The sequence below is a fragment of the Anser anser genome, assembly GCF_964211835.1.
Source record: "Anser anser genome assembly, chromosome: 16".
In the NCBI taxonomy this organism is placed as follows: Eukaryota; Metazoa; Chordata; class Aves; order Anseriformes; family Anatidae; genus Anser; species Anser anser.
In genome coordinates, this window is record NC_139737.1 from 1018071 (window position 1) to 1038590 (window position 20520).

The 20520-nt window shown below is 48.0% G+C and overlaps 1 protein-coding gene across 2 annotated transcripts; it reads right to left on the reverse strand.

Annotated features, from left to right (window-relative positions):
* Nucleotides 1–912: 912 nt before the first annotated feature.
* ASXL1 (ASXL transcriptional regulator 1) lies at nucleotides 913–18945 on the reverse strand. 2 transcript variants are annotated; one of them, XM_083800958.1, is made up of 12 exons: nucleotides 18780–18945; nucleotides 14376–14458; nucleotides 11368–11476; nucleotides 10121–10241; nucleotides 9948–10045; nucleotides 9506–9599; nucleotides 9054–9206; nucleotides 8466–8629; nucleotides 8263–8359; nucleotides 7660–7765; nucleotides 6574–7189; nucleotides 913–5839 (listed from the first exon to the last, which is right to left on the reverse strand). In XM_083800958.1, the coding sequence occupies exons 1-12, from the start codon at nucleotides 18837–18839 to the stop codon at nucleotides 2897–2899; spliced, it is 4644 nt and encodes a 1547-aa protein (XP_083657084.1). In that variant the 5' UTR covers nucleotides 18840–18945; the 3' UTR covers nucleotides 913–2896. The 2 variants fall into 2 exon arrangements, with proteins under 2 accessions (XP_083657084.1, XP_083657083.1); XM_083800957.1 differs by having other exon boundaries at nucleotides 9948–10241.
* Nucleotides 18946–20520: the final 1575 nt, after the last annotated feature.

The window sequence follows — 20520 nt, forward strand, 5'->3', positions numbered from 1 at the left end:
CACTCCAACGGAGCAAACATTCAGCTTTTGCTCCCCCCCCCCTGCCTTACAGTCTTATCACTATTTTTAAAGCAAGCAGACCAAGGAATGTAGGCTCCGTTACTGCCACGCTTGTGCACGCAAACAGCCCGGCATTAATTACGCGGTGGAGCTCAGGGAGCGGAGCACTGCCACGGCTGTTTTGCAGCACTACAGAACCCACGTTACGCATTTCACTGCCGCAGGGATCCGAGCACTCCCTGCAGCCCCGCCGCCCGCTGCATGAGATCGCCACCTGCCTTGGGGAAGATCCACGCAATGAGGCCAGAAGTGAGGCACGTACCGGGATCTTTCAGGTTATTCTTTTTAAAAATGCTTCCTGCCTAGAAGAAAAAAAAAAAAAAAAGAGAACGTATCAATAAACTAAGTTTACAGGTAGTTTCAAAAAAAAAAAAACGCAAAAAAACAATATAATTGCTATCTCATTGCTATGCTTTTGGAAACGTTTCCAGATCCATTTACTCAACAACTCGTTCAGGCAGTACCACAACATACAAGCTGTACAACAGCAGGAACAGAGGCTCTGCCCGGTGCCACAGGGAGGCAGGCGGCTCGGGTCGCCGTCACTGCGGAGGGGCTCGTGCAAACTTCGCTCCAGCAGCACCCCGCACCCACACGGCTTCTTTACAGCACCTGCTTCCCGAGAGCCACGCAGTGTCTGCAGCAGGCGCACCGTCTTCAATTATCTGCAAGTGTATAAAACACGACGGGATGAGGCTGTGACAACAATGCACCCCCCTTTTTAATCATCTGAGCTGAGAAGCTCTGGAGCGCTCCCAGTTAAAAAAAAAGAAAGAAAGAAAGAAAGAAAAAGCAATATTGCCTTAAAGAGCACAGCGGATGATTTCAGAAAAAGAGGATTGAAACCACAAATGGAGGTTTTACAGAGTGTTTATTTTTCCAATACCACAAGGGACATACATGAGCAGGCCCCCCCGGAGGGCTCTGCAAACCAGACCGCTTCAATCTGTACACTACAGTGGCCCCGAAGGAGACAGAGCCAGAGAACCCCAGCTCTGCTCCCGATCTTTGGTAAGCAGGTTTCACACCTCCGCTCCGACCTCACTAATACTGCGTTTCAGCTCATCCCAGGGCATGCGTGTGCACGCAGGAGTTGGTCACCTCTTTCCTTCCACAATAGGAGACTGTCAGATGCATTACGGATAAACCCTTCCAGAGACTACACTTGTTGCATCCCTCAGGCTTGCACCTCAGTTAAAAAAAAAAAAGTGCACGGTGAAGGGAGGTAGGATAGAGCTAGAAAAGATACGATACAAGCAGAAAAAAATAAAAATAAAACCCCCACACTTCTTGCTACTGTGTGCTTAAAGAACAGCCGACTTTTGCCCCCGTTGAAGCAATTCACTTTTGGTAAGTAATTACTCCAAAGAGGAAGAGAGGCAAGTTTCTGCTCTCTGCCAGTCCACGGCTGCACGAGGCCGTTCACCTTCCTGCAATGCAGCTCTCGCCGAGCGCTGGGAGGTGCGGTTACAGCGACAGCTGGCAACTAGCTCGGAGTGACCGGTAAAGCACACTCAGCTCAGCAAAGCCCCTCAGGTCGTCCTCGAGCTTCTACATCACAGTCTACCTGCACAACACAGCACGGAGCCCTGGGCAGAGGAGGAGGCTGTCAGAACCGAGAGTCACCTTTGCATGTTGAGCCTCACGCTAGGTAAGACAGGATACAGTGGCTCTGACTACAGATGCAGATTAATAACTAACACCACTTTAATGCAATACTGCTGTAGAGCCCGAAAATCCAAGGAAAAAAAGAACCCTTTATGTTCTATGTACATTACATCCATTTACAGAGTTGGCCAGTACTGTGTACAACATATAAATACATGATCAAACAGATGCATAGAGGATACTTACAGGAGCCAAATAATTCACTTTATACATCCAAGAATGAAAATATTTTTTAAAAAAGGAAAAAAAAAATACTGCTTTAAATGTTAGATGATCGTCACACAGATGCACAGCTAGACACTTGCAAGTGGTCAGATGCTGTCACGTTAAGGTCCTCATTGCAGAGCTACAATACAGAGATCGCTGGCCACCTAAACGAGCTTCTAGGAACCTTTGACTTTCCCCACGAACTTGTAGCAACAGCCAGCCAAAAGAGGCAGTCACAGCAGCTGGTCCAAGAGTTCAGCCAGGCACACAGTTCCACGGCCCACGCGTCTTCCTGCAGACCAGCAGAAGGCATTCGGTTGGCACACGCCACCTGTTTTCTTCTTGCATCCTCTCACTTGGCTCCATCCAGTACCTGGTCAGCCGCACGTGGCTCCACCTGCAGAGTGCTTCACTGGTCACTACGTTCACCTGCAGCATCCAGAGCCCGTACAGAACCGTCACCTGCAGAGCAGCTTTCTGCTTGCACTTACTGTGCAGTGGTACTTCCCACACAAACCGAGAATGGAGATGGCAGAAGGGGAGAGTGGAAGACTGTAGGGGCTAGCCTAGCGCAGCCCTGAAATAGAAAACACCCTGTTCCAGTTCCTTTGGATGTAAAGATTTCCTCTACAGAGGGTCCACGGATTGCCACAGCAAACTGCCTCCCGGCCAGGTGTTAGCCTCAGCATGTGTACCAGAGCACAATCAGTATTTCCACAACAGCGTTAAGCAGAAGGATCGCTCCAGTGGGGCGCAGCCCACAGACAGTGGAGTAGTTGTGAGCAAGAAAGGGTTTTGCGCTGTAGATTTCAGCGGGAAGGCAAGTCAACTTTCCTCACCAAAACAAAGTGTAACAGCATTTCTACTATAAACAGAATAGCATTTTGTGTACAGGTTTTAGGATCAGTCATTATCAAAATACACACACTGAATATACAATTTGTCCCATGGCCATAATTTATTATCTCACCACAAGGCACAATACACAAAGCTTAGAGGGTCCTATACAGTCATCATGACAAAATGCCCCACAGCCTTTACACATAATCATGGCTTTAAGGCTGCACGAACACTTGAACGATATTTCTTCAACACTGCTGCTATCAGCAAACATCTGCACAGAAAGGGATGTATTATGGTTTGCAGCAAAGTTCGCTTTGTGGGTTAGCTGCATCATGCTTCCAGCAAGACTTCTGGGAAAAGCTGGAGTGTTAGATGAATAATTAAAGCTGGTGGAATTAAGCTGCAGCTTAGAAAGCTTCCCATAAAATGCTTGTTTGATATTGAACTGAGAAGGTATGGAAGAAGGCTCCAAAGGGTGATTGTGTCTTTTCCCTGGTTCCCTTGAAAACTTAAGAAACGGCAGGTCCATAACCAGCGGAACACTTTGCAAGTGCTCGGTTAGCTCCACAGGGCTTTGTGCTGCGTCCTTCTGCTTCTCTCCACTATTCTTGGTTGGGCTGTCACATGCCAACACATTCTCATTTCTTATTTCTCCTGTGGTGTTCATGTGCTGCTTTGAAGTCCATTCTTCCCTTACACCTGGCATTCCTTCTCCAGATGCACAGCTCTTGGCCAGAGGAATCTGTTTGCTGGGGGCCAAGGTCCCCATGTCTGAAACTTGATCTGAAGCCCTCGAGTGATGTAGTCTAACACTGGCGTTGCAAGGAAAACCAGAACCAAAGAGCTTTTTGCCTTGAACTCCAACGTAATTTTTATTGGCCGGTGTACTCCCTGTCTGTTTTGGACCAAGAGAATTTATATCTGGAGATAAAAACGGAGGCTCTGGAGATGGGTTCAACTTCTCGGGACTTTTATTTGTGATAACATTTGTTAGTGGGTTGCGCTGTGGCACCCAATGGTTCTTGGACACTTCCTTTTGCTCTTCAAAGCTACAGGAAGAAAACGTTCTTTCCTGAGGGCTCATCTCTTCATGCTTCTGAGAGGCACTTGCCACATTTGCTAGTTGGTCTTGGCAGCTTAAAGCTGAGTCAATTTTGGAATGTTTTTCTGGAATAGACTGATTCTCCATATCCTCTGCTCTAGGCAACGCCGCCCCTGGTCCCCGCTTCTTTTCCTGGGAATCTACAGAAGATCTCACCGAGTGGAAGTCATCACTCCTGCTTAGGGCGCTTGTCTTTACTTGTACATCTGGAGAAGATTCTTTGCCAAAATAGCAACTGCCACCTCTGTCCACTTGCATGGAGAGGCTTTCCGACTGTTTGTCTGCAGGTGGTTGTGTAACTTCCAGCTTGACGCTGGGTTGAGATCCTGGGATGACTTCTTCCAGCAGATGGTTCCCCTTAAGCAGCTGCATCACCAAAGGGTTGTTGGTTTCAACTGAGGACATGGGCCGAGCAGAACCTGACAGCCTCTCGGATTTTGGGGGCAATGGTGCACGCGGCCCCCATCTCTGAGGTGGAGGTGCAGCGCTCATCACTGCAACTGAAGGGAAGTCCACAACATAGGCCAGACTATCTGTTTCCACAGGTAACTTCGATCTAACTCTGTCACGTCTCTCAACGTTGCTCTGACAGAAATCTTTCCTGGCTACCTCCCTGCAGCTGACACTTCTAAAACATATATCCATCTCTACGTTCTCATCAGCTATGTCAGCTTCAAAATCCGAAGCAGTATCTGTTGTCTCACTGTGTGTACTCTGTATTTCATCATCTCCATTCAGTTTGAACTCTTGAGTCTCTCTCAGTGGCTGACACACATCTTCTGGTTCTGTTCTGGGGCACCTCTCTCCCAGCTGCACAAGTTTTTCAGAGGTATCTATCCTACTCTGAGAAATGAAGTCCTCACATAAAGAGGATTTCACCAGAGACTCTGTATTCTGTTCTTCATTACTTGTTTTGCCATCACTCTCTCTCTCTGCCTGCACATGTGTGAACTGATACCGTGCAGGCTTTACTTTCTCCACTCCAGTAGTCACTGTTCTGGAGTTATCACTATCATTTCTCGTACACTGTTCCACAAATGTTTCAGAGCCATTACATCTAAATCTAGATATCACTTCTGGCTCGTGGCATTCTGGCTGATGGCATTCTTTACCACCTGATGACAATTCTGGCAGAAGAGTAGGACAACTGGAAGAATTTTCCTTTACATCAGGATGATAATCCAACTGTACTGGGGGAGAGCTACCACCTTTGAGTTCTGACAGAATCCCATCTCCTGTAGGACTGATGACAGTTCCCTGAACCTGACAACAAGACAGACCGTTTACTGGAGGAACCAGGCATTTCGGCTTTGTACTTTGCCTCTCCTCTGATGCAACACAAGCTGGGGTTTCAGTCCTTGCATCACAGAGGACCTGTTCAGGGCTCTCCTCCCGCCTCTCCAAAGTTGCGCTGTCAGCCGATGACCCAGTCACAGCATCACAGAACTGCCTGCTAGGTGAGCCATCCACGTGCTGAGCTTCCCCTGAGCTAGTGCCTGCAGTGCGTTCCGGATTGCCGCTTCCCTCACTCTTTGAAGAAAAGGAGTCTTGTGTTGAAGAAAAGGAATCCACATTAGCTGCCTGAGCAGCCATCTCAGAGTCAGCCTTTTCTCCATTTAGACGGAGAGACGACAGTAATTGTGTTCGTTGTAGATCTGACGAACGCTTTCCATGAGTTCTCTTTGATCTCCTGTGCTCTGTGTGGCTGTTGGATTCTCCTCTGCCACCTCCTTCGTCAGTGCTTCTCCCTCCGCCTGGGCCGCCCCCACCTCCGATGGCAGCTGTAGCAGCTTCTCGCTGGGCTCGGGCCTGCAGAGCACGGGCTTTAATGTCTGCGAGTGTTCTGGCCCCGCTCCTGCCCCGGCTGGAGGGCTCCGTGTTGGGGATGATCCTGGGGCATATTTGGTAAGCTGGCTGACCTTTAACCACCCAGGGTGGTTTAATACGTGAAAGTTGAATCTGAAAGAAAGAGAAAAGCACTTAGTTCTAACGCTCGACTATTCACAGACAGTGAAATGCATTTTATTAACATCTGTTCATCGTAATTCTTGTTATGAGAATTCAGTATAAAGAGTTAAAATTCCAACTTAAAAACAAACTTTGGCAGAGAAGTAGCATGGTTCCCGTAACCTCTGCTTATGCGCTCTGTCACGCGATATGTAAAGCTCACTTAGTATTAACACCGCTTTACCAGAGCCAGCAGATGAATATTGAAACGGGTGGTTTGCTTTCAGAACTTTAGAAATCAAAATGGTCTCCTTTACATCAGGATGACTACTCTGAAGCTAGCAAGATGGATGCCTCTAGTTAAAACAGCAAAAGTCAGAAGGAATACTTTTCTGCCCCCGAAGGAAAGGAACTGGGAAACTACACAGGATAAAGAACATGATTTGAAGGTCTCTTTAGCAATAAGTCAGCTAGTTTCAGGAAAAGTGATTTCTGTATCCGCAGAAATGCAAACAAAGTCAAGGTTACCCTGCGCTCTTGTGCAAAGACCTTGGAATGATTTTCCATTCTTTGCCCTTCTAAACAAGATAGTAACCTGTGGTAATCTGAGGTACTTCGCCAGCTCTGCCAATGAAACCCTTCCACTACTTCTGCTAAGATGACAACGCTTGACATTTCAATAATGTTTTGACGCTAATAAGCATGACAGCCCTGAGATACCAAGCAGCTATAATTCTCTTTCCTACCCGGATGGGTGGGACTTTTGGCTCCTCTTTAGTAGGCTGTGGCTTTTCTGGGTGAACACTTTCAATTGTGTTACGAAAGGACTGACGATCTTCAAGCCGGGGCTTCTTTTCGGGGAAGGATGCAGAGGCAGCCTCCTCAAAGCATTTCCTCTTCTGGTCCTTTGACTCCCGAGCTGAGTTCTCCTGGGGCAAACTAGGAATTCTGCTTGCAGCTGCCAGTGACGGATCTTCGGATTTACTGTGTGACTTGGAAGTCTCCGGAGAGAGATGCAGTTCTGAACTCTCTGGATTCAGTGCTGCAGTAGAAGCGCTTGTCGGATCGTCTTTCTTCAGGTCCATCTCAGGTTTGGTCTCTTTACGAAGAGAGGAATCTGGTCCCACAGAGGCAGTCTCTTTGGAAGCCTCCTTTTGCTCAGATTCACGTAATTTGTACAGGCTCCTCCTGGCTCTGCATCGCAGGTCGGCCCGGGAGCGTTTCTTGAAGTGCCCATCTCTCTGCCGTGTAGAAGGACCGCGTGGCAATCTTGCTTCTCCTTTAACAGACAGTCCTGTCCTGTTCTCAGCATCTTCTTGCACCAAATTCTGCTCTTGGGATTCTTCTTGGGTCAAGCCCAACCTGTGAGGCAAATATAAAAACTAGTTAAAAGCTAAAGCCCATCCTAATTTAAGCATTTCATCTATTATTTATAGCTGTACTGTCACCACTATACATAGTAACATACACATTACAAAGCAGAGACTCATCAAAACCTCATTAAGTCAGTCTGCAATGAGATAACCTGTACATCTGCTATCCCACATTACTGTCACAGGGAATGATGAAAATAAGAAAATGTAAAGATCTGTGATGGAAAACAAATAGTATTCACTTGTCTCGAAAACAAAATAAAGAGGCTATAAAACTTTGCTCTGACCAAGCCAATTCCACTTAAGGATTCCCCTGAAGCAACAGTCTGAATGATTCACTCCACAACTACATTTTTACATGGAGTTTATGCCACATCTTCTCAGGTAACCACAAGCAGAAACGCTCTGCCGCCTTCATAAGCATAGATCCAACAGGACAAAGGAGGCGAAATTTCTTACCTTTGTCCATAGTAGTCCTCAAAGAACTTCTCCTTCCATTGTTCCACTCTTTTCTCCTTTTCCATCTCCTGCCGAATTCGAACTTGCATTTCATGCGTGAATTCACCTACATGAAAGCAAGATACTGAAATTCAGTTCCAAACAAAATCAATTTTGCAAGTGTAACCTTTTTTTGTTTTAATAGTATAGTACAGTAGCTCCCTCTCCCTCTGAAGGACAGATCTTCTGTTATCATGCTGCTCTCCACCCTACTACAGATCTACATGCTGCCTGCAACTACTTAAGGACAACAGTCACACACCCTCAAGCAAACCTGAAAAAAACGAAACAACTTCTATTTTACCACATGTAGGTCACCATTTAACAGAAGATAAGTCTAACATTACTTTACACCTCCGCCATTCTGTTCTGAAGGTCCCATGGCACTTAAGGAAAACATATCTTTGATTTTAACGAAAAAAGAGATAAAAACTGGGGGCAATACAGCCGGATATACAGCCAAACTGGACTAGATTTCCACTTGCTAACTGTAAGAGAAAAACAAAGAAAGCCCACAAGATGAGTACCCATCTTCCAACCACAGAAGAAAGCAAACCTACTCACCATCAGCTAGTCGTTCTCTCCAGCTCTGAGCAGCATGGGTGAAAAATTCGTTATTCAGAGCACTGCCACTGAGACGCATCAGCCCATCAGCCCCAACCTAACAGGACAAAAACAGGTCAAAGAGAAAACATTTGCCTTCAGATGTTCTGCAAGCAGGAGGCTACATGGCGAGTGGAAAACACCCAAGCGCTGCACCTTCATACCTGTCTGTCAACTTCCGGAAGGAGGTAAAGAAGCTGCTGCTGGAAGTGCGATGGGAGCGCATTAAATGTCCTGGAGTTTATCAGAGCTCGCAGGTTTGTATTGACAAGAATGGAACCAGGTGTTTCGAAGTCAATATCCTCACCCCTGTTTCGTTTCATTTGTCCTGTAGTTTAAGGACAGGCAAATATGATAAACATTATTGTACCAAAACGTTTCAGCATTATGGGCAAAAACCCCACATCATAAACTACTGCAGCAAAACGAGTAAAGACTCTAATACTCAAGTGTGAAGAATGGCTCCCTCAACCATGCTAATTAACAGTAAGCATGCATGTGGAATTTTGATATGAGGTCATATTTTTGTCATATTCAGGTACAGTTCTTGATACTGATTTTCAGACTAGGCAAACTTCTCAACAACTGGCTCACTGTGGTTCAGAGAGGAAGGTCCAGATGAAGAGCCTTAAGATTGTCATATGCCCTCTAAAGGAAGAGATCGCTGGTGTTCTTTTCTCGGAAATATACAGACTTCGACACTGCCTGCTTTTATGGATGATTTTCTCCTAACTTTAATCAGGAGCACTTACCAGCCGTGGGCTTTCGAATACCTCTCAGTAGCTGTGGCGGATCCCTGTTTATTTCTGTTCTACTGCGCAAGGTGGCATTGCACAGGGCCAAAGAGCTGCTGCTACTGCTGGATGTGCTACTGCTCTCCCCATCAGCATGCCTTCCTGTGAAGCCTAAAAGCAAAACAATCTCACAAAACCATGCAAAGAGTAGCAAAAGCCCAACTTGCAGAGTGGTTTTAGCATACAAAAATTACCTGCTAAGAACAACAGTTCCACTATTACAGGGTTTTGTCGTCCAGTTACCAGCTATTTTGATGGAGATAAACATATACTTAACAGCACAACTCAGTCACGTGCATTCTCAGCAAGTGTTAAAGAAGCCCTCAGTCAAACTTACGATTAGGGACTACTGATTAAAAGCTAACTACATAGTCATTGCAAAAAATCACCAAAACAAAAGCAATGCTCACCAGATGCAGACTCCATGTGCGCCCCATTTACTTTCAGTGGTGTTAAAACAACACGTGGCAGCATTACACCGGTCTTTTTCTTTTGTTTGGTTGTCTGTGGTCCAGAAAGAAAACGAGAACAAAACAAAGAAACAAAGACATTATAGAAAGACAGGTTAATCATCCATGTACCATATTTCCCAAAGAACCACCCAGCTCCTAGGTAAATCTTCATGCGTCAGTCATTAATTACATTTACAAATAGCAGAGTATTCAAAATTATCTCCTTGTATATGATCCCTCCATGTCATAGAAACTTCTCACCTAAGGAGACATGCCCATAACTCTCCCTGAGGCACCTGCGCACACCTAGTCCCTGTCATCATGCTAATCCCAACAGCATGCAGCAATGAAAGCTCGCCTTCAAAGGCTTTGTGTTTCCATTAGTCCCACATTTTCCTACCTGTGAAGCTGTTCTGTTGCTCTCCCTGGCAGTAGAGGATGCCTTGCTCTGAGATTCAGTGGAACAGGAGGCATTAGAGGAGGTTTCATCAAGAGACACTGAAGTAGATGGGCACTCGGTCAGACACAGAAGTAGATGCTTATAACTTAAGATTAACATTATCAGACACTTACCATCATTATCACCACTCACAGTGCTTGCTTCATTGGACTCACAACTTTCTGCGTCTGCTGTATCCTCCAGTTCATCCCCTTCTGGCACAGACAGATTCCGAGACCACTGAAGAGCATCCTTCTAAACAGGCAAACAAAGCTCAGGTGACTACAGTCCTTCCTCCCAACAACTACCACTTAAGCCAATGGGAACAGATGGTTTAGTGGATGTAGCTTTTAATTTAGATTTTTTATCTTCCCTATTTTAATCCCTTTGATGCAGTAAGATATTTTTAAGCGTGTTTAGGCTCCTAATGGAAGGAAGTCATCCAAACTATCAGCACACTTCACAGACACTTCCTAGATGAATAACTCAAATATATCCAAAATACGTAAGGTTAATATATCACGCTTTTCTGCAAGAAACAAGCAAGCAGTTTCTAATGAAGAGAAACATCTCATTCTTACTACTAAAAGAACAGGTATCACCAGAGTTGCCAACTACTAAGATAGAAAGCTTAGTAGATGCATTTACTACTTGTATAATCAAAGCCATTTCAATTCCATCTGTTTTCAGTAAAGTATGACAAATTAATGAAATTTTCTGACAGCAGGAAAAAAAGGATGCAAATTAAATAGCCAAAATACCAGTGTCTATTAAGCTGATATTTATCAGGGAATCCAACAGTACAAAACAATGCAGAAGAAAAGCCTGACACCAGAAATATTTTCAACATTTATGATTACTGGGACAATAGACTAAAATAAAAAACATTTCGGAGAGACCTTGAGATGTGAGGAAGATGGTGATGCTAACTGTACACAGAATGCAGTGAAACACCAACCAAACAGAGAAAATGAAAATACATTTTCCATTTGAGATTTTACTCGGAGCTACAAGTTCTCAGACCAATGTAATTTATCGGCTGGCCGCGTTCCCTTGTGGCCGTTGGAAAAGGAGTGTAACAGGACCATTTTGATAATCAGCCACCTGAGCTGAACTCCAAATACCGGAATAAGAATTTATTTTGCTTGTGCAATTCAAGAAATAATAAGGGGGTTTAAAATGAATTTATCACCTATGGCTGAATATAGCTGAAAGGTACAAACTAAAGTGAAATAATGAATTCCAGACATACTTTCACAGGATGATCTCACGCAGCACATTCAGCTCACATGATACTCAGTAACAGTTTAACACTCAGCTATGCATAACAAGCAGAACTTGCACCTTGGCCTTCACCTGAGAGTAGAAACTCAACGTTTACCTTGAGCGTGAACAGGCTGATCCGTCCAGGCAGTTTGTAAAAGAGTCCATCACCTCCCCTTGAATTGGAATGGAGCATGGCATTGAGGCAGGCCAGGGGAGAAGTGCCACTGAAAAAGAGGAAGGCAGGAAAGAGACTCAGACAACAACTTAAAAAAAAAAAGGGAGGGGGGCGGATCAAGAAAACGGCCTGAAAGATCTGTTTAAATTAGCATCATTTATCTGACTTAGGGGAACAAAGATGATACTTATTAACCTTATGGGATAGGCTCTTCAGTCTGAACAGCATTACTGTTTTCCTGTTTGACCTGTAAATTAGCCTCAACACATCACAGTAAAGCAATCTGCAGAAAACAGGAAATGTCGTGCTAATTTTGAAGTTACTCCTGGTCATTCTTTAGCCATTCCTAACTTGTATTATTCGTTTGCCTTCCTTTTTTGCTTCAAATTTTCAGAATTGGATTGATTTTACTAAAAAACAGATTTACTCAGCAGTAGAAAAACAAAAAGTCAGCAAAAATTATACACGTATTTCTGAAATGTCTTTCCTAATAGACAGAACTGCACTGGCAGAGTTAGATATAAAAGGTCTGATGAACTAATTTGTCAAGTCCTATGTACCAGCCTGGTTTTGCCATTTGTGATTAGAGCAGCCTACGCTCACACTGATGGAACTTCTGTGCCATGTAACCTCATGTTTTCCAATAAGTCACACATGTGCGTGCAGAAAGTTACCTGGAAGAGACATTAAAGCAATATTGATTTCAAAATTATTAAAACTGAAACTGAAAATTGGATTGAGACAAAACATTTCAAAGAAAATCACTCTCAAATTGAAAACAGCACTTAGAACAATTTCTGTTACCACCCTCAATGCATTTGGTTTTTGGGTGTTTATTCACAAGCCTCAGCAACAGAGGAAATTACCCTCAATCATTTTTAGATACTATGAAAAAAAATTTCCAGCCTTCTGGCCTGTTAGACAGTGCTTTCCCTTCTGTATTTGACGGAACACCCAGCAAGCCAACCAGACACAGAACACATTTTCTTAGAATGGCAAAAAACACCAAAACCCCCCAAAACAACAATAAAACAAAAAAACCCAAACCATGCTTTTTGCCCCAAAGAAGAAAAACCAAACAGTTAAAACTTTCCCAGGAGGTAGAATTTAGCTCTGGTGCTGGACGCCAACGTCCCAGCTCGTGCGCAGGGCGTGTAGGACAACTAAGGGCCAGGACCCTTCCGACGGGCTGGCGTTACCCCGGACCTGGACAACACTGCCTTAAATTGATTGGGAAAACCACATCTTGAGTCGCCAAGCCATTTCCTTCAGGAAATGGAGTTTCAGGAAGGCCTTTTATTCAAGGACCAGGAAAGTCTGCCGCATATTTAGCTAGACAGGATCACTGCCTGTATTCTTTGAACAATTATGCTGCGAAGAAACAGTCTTTGCTTAAAGCAGAGAATTAATAACGGGAAGAAAACAGACATCCCAAAGGAAAACCACCAGCCTCTAAACAAATGATGGAGCTCGGTGGGGTTAAGCATGACGCATGCTGCAAAGTTCAGTCCTTAGCTACCTGCTGTGACAGGTCACTTGTCAAAACTGGGAGAACATCACAATAACTAAGGTCTGAGAGAATGGATCTGCTGTTACCTGTAGCACAGGACAGCCTGTGCACATAGGGCTTCAGCTATCTACCTGCTTAAGCAACAGGGCTGATCTAAGAAAGATGCAGGGTATTGATTAAAACAGAGATATATGGCAGTTTTCATTAAAAGCCTGCCTCAGGGCTGTGACACCACCACCCGCATCCAAACCACAGAAGATCTACTCGGTACGGATCCCAAGCCACAAATTGGGTGTTCCAGCAGCTCCGGTACTGATGCAGCAACGCGGTGGCACAGCACCTCGCCAAACAATGGTAACTCCCACCCACGACACCTCTACATGCATCAAAGTTTTTCACTATTCAAACCATCACAGCTGTTTCCTGACTTCACATACAAATACGGAGCAGAAACAAGCTAACACTTTGAATTGCTGGGTCCCAGAAGAAATCAGTTTACTTTCTGTAGCTGGTTAGAATACAGGTTCAAAGAATGCAAACCAAATGGTGGGAAACGGTCCGCAGAATCAAGGTGAGGAGGTAAGCATGACTAGAAAAAGTCTGCACATCTGGCTTCTGAAGAAGTCAGTCAATAGGCTGCGGATGGAAAAGACTGCTTCTTCTGCCACTGGCCCTCAAACCCTCATCCTTTCCTTTATTTTTTTGGTGGGGTGCCACACAGCACTAACTGACGCACTTGGACTGTCACGGCTACTTACTTTCTTTGATGTGCAAGACAATCTTTATTTTCTACTGGCTCACAGAAATAGAGATTCACAGGAACCTAACTGAAGAAAGTAATCTCCCACTCCTGTAGCTTCCTAAGTTCCACATCATTTTTTTTCCAGATCGAAAAGGACATATCCTCTGCACGATGTCAAGAACCACAACAGTGTAAGCAGCACTACTACAGTGCTCAAAAACCCGAGCAGAAGCCAGGACAGTAATATAAAACAAAAGAGACTTTTCTGAGTCTCCTACTACATAATGTCTGCTCTAGAAATCTCTAGAAATGAAGCATCAAAGGAGACAGAACTTAAACTTACTAGAGCCACAATAGTAGAAAGTACCAGGAGCTACTTACGAGAGAAACATATGAGTGGCAAATGCAACACAATACAGGAATCAAATCCACAACGGGCATTTATTACACAATAGGTGGATGAAGGGGGCTCTCTATGTTATCAAAAAATCCAAGAAAAGCTTCCAGTTATTGTCAATGAAAAAAGTATATAAATGTCTGTAACGTAATCTGAAATTACCACGCTGGAAAGAGAAAAAAGGAAGAAAAGTGGGCTAGAGATGAGGCAGAATCACACGAAACAAGCCAAGGCTTTGTATGAGGCCTCCTCACCCTCCATGCACACACACTGTTTTAAATGAGATCACCAATACTAACCTCATTTCCTTTAGTCCTTCAGCCTCTATGACCTGCAGAATCTGTTTTGGGGTCATGGGAGCATCCGAGTAGTTTTCCAGCACCTGAAGAGACAGAAACACCGGGTGTCATCACAGAACTTGCCTCTATATTCACGGAACTACTCCATAAACCGGGCTTCAGAGACAACGCTATGCCATTTAGAACTTTCTTTATCTACAAAAGACAAATGCTAAAAATTTCAGGCTACCTCAAGATGACGGTAAGCATTACAACAGGCCTACCTTCGTTTGGTCCCTAATTAACTGAAATATAAAGACAAAGAAGAAAAAAAAAGCAGCAGAATTTGGCCATAACACGAAAGCCAGTTGGAGCTTTACCAGACTTCAATCTGCATTAGACCACGTTGCTACCACATCCAGCCTGCAACTCTGTACAGTGGGCAGAGGTCCTCAGCGATGGAAAACGTCCTCCATACCACGTCCTTCCTACCTCTCAGCAGAGAATCCAGTACTTTTCTGGCAATAAAAATATCACTGTCCAGCTACGTAATTCAGAAGCGTACCTTCCTTGGATTACTGCATTCATCTCAGCTTCGCTCCACCTCAAGAAGGGTACCACGGGTAAGAGTCAATTCTTGTCAGAGAAGGACAGAACTCAGAAAAGGACTACGATAACGGTAAAGGATATGGAAAAAATTATGGGTAGACACTAAAAAGATTTTGACTGCTTGCCTTTGAAAGCAAACGAGTAAAGTCAGGTATTAAAAAGGCAATAAAATAAATAACATCTCATCCTTTCATATATCATAGGAAGCGCAGAATTGCCACTTACATATGAAGGATTAAAGAGGCCATTGATTATTTTTAAAGCCTGTGGAACTTACTGCTCCAAAGAATCTAGAAATCAGAATTTCAATGACACAGAAAGAGGACCGGACATTTTGGCGATAAGAAGATTACCCCCATCATCAGGAAACAATGACCAAACAAAAGCTGCAGTAGATGTAAACCACCACGTTTCTTTGGAAGCGGATAACCCTACAACTGCCTGGCACCCTCTGCCTCCCACCGAAGCAGACAGGGCTGCTCCCTGAACGCAAGACACTGATACGGCAGACCTCTGGGTCTGGTCGAGGGCGAGAACTGCACATGGCCCGAAACAGCCAAGAAAAGTGGCAACGGGTATTGGGCCTGGAACTTTTTGATCACAATCACGATCTAAATTCCCCAAATGTAATGGCTACAGTGATGCACAATCCTGATTTTGTTTGTCACCAGGCTTCAGAGGGCTCCACAACATGATACTGGCTTTCAGTTTGACTTGTGTGAGAAGCAGCAGAGGAACCCAAATGCCCCAGTTACATCAGCAGCATCTAGAACTGAGTCACTGCAGCAACGTGTCAAGGCACAGAGACTGCTGCCTGCCTTGCGGGGCTGTGCGAATGGGACACTTCCAAAAAACGCCATGCAGGGGACCACTTGGATCTCCATATTACCTCCCAACCTCTGCAAATAAGGAAAAAAACAACCTCACGTTACTGTAGAGCTCAGCCACGGTTTTTGATTAGGGAATTTCTTAAATGACATCCACCCTATACGGATTTTTCAGATGCTTGAAGATCACATGAATAAGTGATGCTAACCTGGTAGGGGACAACCACAAACCCTGAGATAACACACAGTGAAAACACAAGGAGTTTGAATATAGCTTATCACTTTCTTTGTCTTCTCTTTAAAGAGTAAACAATTTTAATTCCCTGTCAATACAGCTCCATCACACTTTTTCCTTCGCCAATCAGAAAACCTCTGTCGGTTACCATTCTTCTGTGCCTCCCTCGTAATCTGTCACTGCCCATCACTCTGAAGGGACAGGCTGACAAGGGGAAGCACATCGCTCCAGGGGCAGATGCAAGATCCACAAAAGGGAAGACGCCTGTTCTGAAAAAACAAGGAAATTCTTCACAGCTTACAAAACCTCTCTCAAGTGTCAGACACAGCGCAGCCTAAAACTGAGCATGAATGAGCATTTACATAAAGATAAAAGAATCTGCGCTCAGGGGAACAATTTCCAATCAACAGCTATATTAAGTGTACAGACTACTTAACGGAAGCACTGGGAGAAGATCCTGCATCGCTAGCCAGCGGAGCCCAGCCTCCAGCAACCATACCCCAACCCGAAGCTGCCCGTGCCATGTTAATCCTTCAGCACAAGCGACGCCGCAGCCAACCCACGAGGATTTTCCCCTCCACGATTTGTAGCACTGACAGTCAAGGGTTCCTACGCCCGTCACGATGGAGGCTCACATCGCTCCCCCCGTGAAATCACCAGTGGTGGAGGTGTTTGGCACTGACAGCACTTGTCCGACGGTTCCACAGCTCTGGGTGTTCGAATGAATCTTTAAAGGCTTATTTTATGGAATGTGCATGATATTAGCTCCGTAGGAGCAGCAACACTAAAAAGCACTTTTGCCTGTGATTCTCGGAAACACTGAGAGGAATGCAGAATCCAATAGCGTGCGTCAGAAAGGAAAATTAAAAGCATTTTGACAGGGAGCATGTGTAAGCCTAGTGTTAAATAAAGATCTATTTTTAGTGGATTTACAATCAGTCCTGCAAGCTGGAAGTGCAGCTACGCAACTGCAGGTCTCTCTAAGTAGATAATCTAGTAGGAGATAGTTCTATTTCTGGGTCTTCAATGGCTCTAAGATGCTGCTGAGGCTCAGGCATCTCATGCACCTACTGTGACTGCGCCCGAGGCTCTAGCCAAAAGAGCAGTAGGTGAGAAGAGCTGTGTTTGTGAAGAGATTCCTTCCCCATCGCTCGACGAGGGTGGGGAGGTATGTCAGGGAACGGCTTCTTAGAAACCCAGCCACACGTGGTGTTCTGGGCAGCCCATAAATATGGATTTTTCATCCCTCAGAGCTCAGGACATTTGAACGAGAGGGGATTTTGTACCAGATCACCCAGCGCTGCTCCAGCCACGGGGTCACTGCCCGCAGCCAAGCGCCCCACGGAGCCAGGGCCTCCCAGGAGCGCAGGGTGCGGCACCACACTGCCGGATTCATGCACCCAAGTTCTACAGAGGCTTGCTTGCACCCTTTCCCAGTTGTTTCGAGCGACGTCACGTTGGTCAAAAACATTATCATTTTCACACAAAAGATTATGCAAGTTGCTGGAAGACAGATGCCTGTCTGATTAGGTTTCTCCCTGGCAAGCAGCGAGAACGCGCTCGGATATCCAAACCAGCCTCACGCACCAAGCCCGCACCGCAGGAACGCTCGGTGTGAGGTGAGCCTCAGCCGGCCTCGCCCGTGCTGTCCCCTTCTGATGCCCGTGCCCTCCGAGACATAACCTCACCGCGTTACGACATGATAACGACACAGCCCAACAAACAAACAAAAACAAGCAAGGAGAACACCCTCAAGCCCTGTAAATCCGTTCCTCCGTAGCGAGCACGCCCATATCCTCGCAGACCAGCGGCTGAGTACCGCCGACGGAGGTAACGGCAGCAATCCGCTCACGCCCGTACAGCAGTGGCGGGATCGCCGCTCGATCCGCGCGTCGGCACCTGGGATCTGCAGAGATCCACCTCAGGGTGCCCCGAGGAGAGCGGCTGCTGCCCGGGGGCCAGAGCACGAGGCGCTTCCAGGCTGTGGTGGCCGTCAGCCCCTCACCATGCACCATCACGACGAGAGGAGCCCGCTCGTTAGTTCGCCTTTCGCTACCTGTGAGGCGCCCAAGCTGGTTTTGTTATGTTCCCTTGTTCACAAATTGGGTTCAGGACGGACGCGGCTCAAACGCTTCACAGGGGGAAGTTGCGGTGGGCAGACGCCAGCAGGGAGCCACCCCGCCTGTGCGGGCCCCGCTTGGGAAGTTTGAGGGCTCCACAAACGTCCCCAGAGCGCGGAGCTGGGGGCACACACGGCTGCACCTCCTGACCCCCGGGAGGAAACGGCTCCCGGTCCCACTGACGCCAGCCCCAAGGCTCAGTACGGCCACCGGCACGGACAGCCCAGAGCCAGCCTCGGTACCGGGACCGGACCTCCCGCCGGCCTCCCCCCGGGGGGCTGCGGCTCCTCCCCCGAGCCCCAACCGGCCGGGAGGAGGCCGACAGCGGCCGGCTCCCAGCGCGGGGCGGCTCCGGGCCCCTCGGGCTGCGGGCAGAGGGGACCCCGGGAACCCCCCGAGCCCGGGGCCCACCCCAGGAGCCCCCCGCCGAGCGCCGCGGCCTGGAGGCGGCACCGGGCCCGGGACACCCCCGGTGTCGGGGCCGCCCCCCCCCCCCAGGCCCGGGCCGCGAGGGGCCGTCCCGGTGGGCCCGGGGTGGGGGGGCGGCCCGGGGCTGGGGGCGCTCCGGGGGTGCCGCCCCCGCCCCCCTCCCGTTCTCCCGGCCCGTCCCGGCCCCGCGGCGCCCCCCCCTCACCAGGCGGGCGGCCTCGGCCCACGTGCGCTCCTTCTTCCTCCGTTGCTTCATCTCCTTCATCCTCCTCCTCCTCCTCCCTCCCTCCCGCGCGGCGCGGACCGTTAGGCGCGGGCGGGCGGCGGCGGCGGCGGCGGAGGCGGCAGCGGGCGGGCGGCGGCGGGGGCGGGGCGAGGCGAGGCGGGCGGCGGGGGCGGGGCGGGCGGGGCGGCGGGGGCGGCTCCGGGCGCTACGGGAGGAGGCGGCGGCGGCGGCGGCGGCTCGGGCCCGGCATAACAACGGGGTCAAAGGGCTCGGCGCGGGAGGGGGGGGGGAGCGGGGCGGGGCTCGGCGACGGTGGCCGCGCCGGGACACGGCGGGCCCCGCGCGCCGCCACCCGAGGGGCGGGGCCGCGCGGCGGGCCTGGGAGCCGTTTGAAGGAAAACAAACCGCGAGGGCTGCCGGGAGTTGTAGTCCCCGCTGCGGGAGCCGTGGCGGGGCGGGATCAGCCGGCGGACTACAGCTCCCAGCGGGCGCCGCGCGCGCTGCGCGGCATGGCGGGCAGGCTGCGGGCCTCGCCTGGTGGCTGAGGGGAGCTGAGGGCCCGGCCCGGCCCCGGGCCGCGGAACGGGCCCGGCACCCCCAGGGGCACCGCCGCGGCTCGGGGGCGTTTGGCTCAGCGCCTGACGGCCCCGCAGCTCGCCCCGAGGCTTCTGTAGAGCCCGAAGTCCCCGCGCCCGGCCGCCCCCTCACAGCTTGACGGTGAAAACGGGCGCGCTCTGATGCCATAAACCTCACCGGCGTTATTACACGTCGTGTTTAGGGTCGCTTTACGTTCCTAGGCCGAAGAGATGGTACAAATAAATACAAGCCGTAAAAGTATGGACAGGACTATCGGCAGGGTTTTTGCTTGCAGATCACCCGAGGGGCGGCCGGGCTCAGCGCGGCTCCGAGGAGCTCAGAGTGCTCTGGGAGCTCTCTGGGAGCTCTGTGTAAGCTCTGTGACACCGCTGTGCCCGTGAGGAGGCCCTCGGGCCCTTGGGTTCAAAAAGAAAGAGGAATTTAAGAAGGTAGTAAGCGCCTGGACCACTGGGAGTGAAACCCACCGTGAGCAGCCAGGACCAGCGCTCTCGTCAGTTCCATCTCAGCCTCCAAGTATGGCTTTTGCAGGTTAAGTTTTCCAATCTGTGCTTTAACAGAACAGAAACAACCTTTTAAAACGCAGTGCATATTAAATGTGGCGGGTAGAAGAGAGGATAGATCCAGCTTTACAGGTGCCTCTCTGGAACTTGGCAAGCACTCCGTGTGCAGGGAAGGCAGACTTACTACAGCTAAAAAAATAAGAGAAGTTTGATCTGATCTGTATAATGCATCGATGTAATCCAAGATGCTATCACAGAGGTATGCGTGTGTTTTAGAAGATTCAAGCAGCATGCAAATGTTTTTAAAAAGGCGCTAGATCTACGTAAAGGATTTTAAGAAAGTGCTTTAACTCCTACACTTCAGTGTCATGTGGTGCTTGCTCCTGGAGCCAACGGGCTGCTTTTGCTGCAGGTCACTTTTTAAAAAAAAACCAAACACATCCTACTGTACAGATCAGAGCAAAGATGAGAAGGATGTAAAACATTCCTCTGAAAAAGCTGTGACTGCGCACCAGGTCCAAGGGCCTCTTCCAGGAGTCTGCTGGATTTCCTGTCTTTGGCTGTTAACCTGCAGGAAGCCCAGATGGTTCAGATAACAGCCAGAGGCACGCAAACTTGGCAGG